Source organism: Physeter macrocephalus, chromosome 11 (assembly GCF_002837175.3).
Source record: "Physeter macrocephalus isolate SW-GA chromosome 11, ASM283717v5, whole genome shotgun sequence".
Taxonomy (NCBI): domain Eukaryota; kingdom Metazoa; phylum Chordata; class Mammalia; order Artiodactyla; family Physeteridae; genus Physeter; species Physeter macrocephalus.
This window is the reverse complement of record NC_041224.1, coordinates 118496813-118501407: the sequence shown is the minus strand read 5'-3', so window position 1 is coordinate 118501407 and position 4595 is coordinate 118496813. Positions and strand designations below refer to the sequence as shown.

General features: G+C 33.9%; 1 protein-coding gene across 1 annotated transcript in view; it reads right to left on the bottom strand.

Annotated features, from left to right (window-relative positions):
• Positions 1 to 233: 233 nt before the first annotated feature.
• PSMA6 (proteasome 20S subunit alpha 6) overlaps positions 234 to 4595 on the bottom strand; it is a 24141-nt gene continuing 19779 nt past the window's right edge. The window contains exons 6-7 of the mRNA XM_024118318.3: positions 2270 to 2364; positions 234 to 448 (exon numbers count right to left, since the gene is read on the bottom strand). Coding sequence (XP_023974086.1) covers positions 391 to 448; positions 2270 to 2364 — 153 coding nt within the window. The 3' untranslated portion in view covers positions 234 to 390. The remainder of the gene's footprint in view (positions 449 to 2269; positions 2365 to 4595) is intronic.

Below are 4595 nucleotides of genomic sequence, written 5' to 3'. Positions count from 1 at the left end.
CAGAGCAAGTTCTGAAACCAGAGTTTTAGTTTGCAATTTATTAATTATGCCCTATAGCTATAGTTTAAATTTCTGGCTAGTAAGTTCCTTAAGCCAAAGAAACTTGGATCTATCAACAAAATGAATAGAGCTACAATGTGAAGATGGTGAACATTTATTTAACTGTCTGCATGTACCAAAGACTTAACAGTTAAAATTGGAGGTAAAAAAGACAGGATGCGATTATTTTCCAAAAGCACTGTTTTTATTTATACAGAGTCCTAACCACTTCAGTGGCAGGAGGAGTGGGAGAGGTTCCTTTTTCAATTCAGGGGCCCCCATAATGTTGGTCTGTTGTTACGAAACACACAGGCAAGTGGCGTCATGGATTTGGTAAACTAACTACAATGTTTAGTCTCTCTCTGCTAGAGCAACAAGGTGAGCATCAATCTCTGCTTCTGTAAGAATCCTGGAAGGCAAAGGGAAAAAAACCCCACAACTATTTACTTTTTGAAAACTTTTTATTATGCAAAATTCAAAAAACACACAAAAGTAGGATAGTAATGAACTCCTGTGTACCTATCACCCAATTTCAACAATTATCAATTTACGGCTAATCTTTTAAAAATCAATACACCCACCACTCATCCCTTCAGATTATTTTGAAGGAATTCCCAGACATCATATCAACTTCATCTATACACACTAATGTTTACCTCTTTGACATCAGATCTAGAATCAGGTCTTTTGAAAGAAAAACCCTTTTGGTTGCAATTATGATAGCAAATATTTAAATTAAATATAAAACTAAACTATACATAAAGTATTCTATTTTAGCTCCTATGTCAAAATGCTTTTATACCTACTATAACTCAAGTTTGTATCAGCCTAGAGACAAGAAGGCACTCCATGTTGAACATGTTATTTTCTAAATGATGTTTGCCCCAAAGAAACAAAAACTGCTTGGCAATCTTTAATGTGACCCATTACTGGTGAACTTTTAAAAGTGAAATTTGTCAAAGTGACATTTTTTAGTGCAAACTGGGGCAATGTAAGTAGTTTATACAGTTGTGTATGCTTATGTTATATATTCTAGTTATTATTTAAGTATACTTACTATCACAGAATTTATAAATGATATAAGAGTTTTTCTGAAGATATATGATCTTTGGTTTCTTACTTATTTAACTAGTAGATGGATATAAAGATTTTAAAGGCTATAGGAGGGTCTCAGAATAGAAAACAAGAATTATTTGTAGATCCTTTAGAGAGACTGCTCCTGCTGGAATTTTACTGCTTTAAGAAAATTTTTTAAAAAAGGCAACCTTTTCCTATGGGGGACAGAAAGGAATTCATTTGTTTTTTAAAAAAATTCTATAAATTTTTCTTAAGTCTTTCATGTTTGTATCACTTGCCTACAGGCAACAAAAAGAACAAATTAGAAAAGAAAAATGTACTAACAGAACCCTTCAAGGTCTGGTTAAGCTTAGTTTACTACCTTTTTTTCCCACCCCTAACAATGACCACGTGTCTTTATAACTGTGACCTAAGAGTAAATACACACAGGAGTCAACATGCGTTCCAGCAGGTTCCCTGAATCTGTGGATTTAACTGAAGCATTTTTTTACTATTCACAAGAGTATCCAGGTTCATGGTAAAAGTCAATCACCACACAGGGTTGCTGGGAGGATTAAGTGAACTGATATATGTTAAGCACCCAGTATAGATTTGACTCATGGAAGCTGTGAAGTTGATTTGTGGGAGTTAGTCACTTAGTGAGTAAGAACAGACAAGGATCCAGCATCTGCAACTCAATTAGCTGTATGCAAAATTCAGGGGTTTCAAAGATATCCAAATAGGGTCTGAGGTACATCAGTATTTCATACTGCTCTTCAAAGCTCCACTTAAATAACCACTAAATAATCAAAGGTCCATCTGAAAACTACTAGTTTGGGAGCTGAATTTCTATTGGCCTTAAGCTAAAAAAAACCCCACACAAACACTTATGCTTAGTTCACTTCTCAGATAATGGAGGTTATTTTACATCACCTCTCGTATTAGATATAAAATAAATGAAATGAGAAGAAAAGCAGTTTATGTCTGTCTTAAGGAGACACCCAATAAGTTTTAAAACAGATCTCTCAGATGCTGGAAAAAAAAAAACTATAGTTCAAAAAAGTGTTCTTTCCTCAAGTTACAGGACAAATGAACCAACACACCTCCACCTTTCTAGACTAGAATTTATCACTTGGCAAACTTCTTTAAGTACCTGGCCGACAATATAACTCACCTGAATTTAGGATTTTCAACTGTAACTACTCCAACTTCTATTTCTGAAGGTTTGAAATCAATTGATAGAACAGTAGACAGGCATGTAATTGCAGTCTGGAAAAAAGTATCAACGTTAAAATAATATAGTATTTTTCAGAGATTCCAAGATTTTTCTCATTCCAAACTTACTCAAGTCATGAGTTAACCACAAGCTATTCATTTTTGCTCCATGTTTGAGGTGATGTAGTTCTACAGCCACACAGATTGCTTAATTCTAACATGTTGCCTGCCAATGACAAGCAACTTGTTTATACCAAGTCGAACTATAAACTAAAGGGCTCCAACAACAAAAATAGGGTGATTTACACAAAACAGTCTGTTTGCCTGGTGATCACTACATGCCAGGCAATATGCTTATTAGCATTTGGAGTGAGATGGGGAGAGGATAAAGATGAATGATAGTCTTCTTTCAAGGAATTTACAGTGATAACAATTTAAGAATGTTTTAGGTGGCTTTGTACCTGATGTGATTAATTACTTATGTAACTATGAATTGCAATTAAAAAAAAAAAAAAACTTTAAGAAACATTTGAACAGTGCCTCCCAGATGAGAACTAGCTTATTTCCTGTTAGTGTATGATAATACTGCCAACCAAACACAAAGGTATTAGATGGTAATTTTTCCTTTCTCGTTTATCAGAATCATGTTGTTAGTCTTTAGAATTGCTGTATCCCAGACCCTCTTTTCCACAATCCACTAAAATTTTGTTCTTAACTTCTTGGCAGTAAATAAGAAACTTCTTTAGTCTAAGGTTACTAAATATTTGTGTAAGAATTTTGTCTTGTCCTGTCAATTTAAAACTTCCCAATCATAATGAACAATCCCCTCAAGAACCCTGCATAAAACAGCTCTACTTCTGGGCCCCAGATATAATTTCTCTGCCAAGTCATCCTGTGAGCATACTCTTTTACTGTGAAGATGTCTGCTTCCTTGAAAATTTGGTGTGTGGCTGCTTTTCCTTTAGGACCATAAGAGCAGCATTACTGACTCAACTTTTTCACTTCTGCTTCCAGTTAGCGTAAGCCTAATTTGAATCACAACCATGCAGGTCTTTGGACCTGGTCTTGACTCCTATTCTTAGTTATAGTCTCCCATTTTATATGTGTTTTGTTGAAAGCAGTTTCAAATGCATTATGAAATGAGATAGGGAATTAGATGAATAAAAGCAGTCCTCACTGTTCCCATGTGACATCAATTTTACTATTAACCTGACAAACTTGGATATCATGACATAACCCAGGAATAGCCTATAGATTGTCAATTCTGCAGTGATCCTCATTATTCTATATAGCATAAAAAAAAGGTCAGTTCCTTTCGGCTAACTTACTTCCACTGTCTGTTCAAATGTCCAATCAAATTTCTTCTTCACTTTTTTTTCGAGGAAGCTGGTTGACTCGGTTTGTTTAACTCCTGCTGCAGTGGCTTTAAACCCACAGTAGTAACCTGCAGGATCACACTTGTACACCTGAGGGCCTTGTTCTTCATCTATACCAATTAAAATCATACCTAAACAGAAAGAAAGACCCTCATTAAATATCTTATGCCTTTATACGACAAGATTTCTTCTCTCTTGCTATTGCCACATAGCTGTTGTTAATCATTACTCTGGCCATCTATTTTAGGATTTTTTTTTTTTTCCTGAGAACAGGTTTTTTAATGTGTGACAGTAAATGCTCAATAAATGTGGAAATTAAATGATGTTACAGAAAAGGCAACTCATGAAAGCAAAGAAAATCCGGTTAGCCAATTTCACTGTTCTTTTAAAAATATTTTTTAAAGGATGTGTTTTAAGAAAATAACAAAACATAGGTTATCACCACAGATAAAACATAGGTTATCACCACAGATAAACAAATTTCTATTTTCCAAAAGGTTTTATCACGGATTTTTTAAAGGTTTTAATGATCACAAATGTAATTTACAATTTTCTAATACTTGCTATTACCCAAAGCATGTTCCTTTGAACCCTAATCCCTGAAGATGTTAACTGGTCAAATAAATTTGGAAAATATACTTTTCACATACTTCTTTTAGAAAAAAATAATATACAAAAGCATATTAAATGTTCTAAAATCTTCTGCTGTAGGTTGACCTACTTTAGCTTAGTAGTTCTTCAGTTTATTTGACCAAGAAATACTTTTTCTTGTATAATTATGTTATTGTAATGACATACAATTAAAATAAACCACCACCACCAAACTTCTTTCTACTCAGCAGAGCAGGTAACAAAGTATTTAAAGAATGGCTCAACCCCATTTGAACCTTTTTTTTTTTTTTTTTTTTT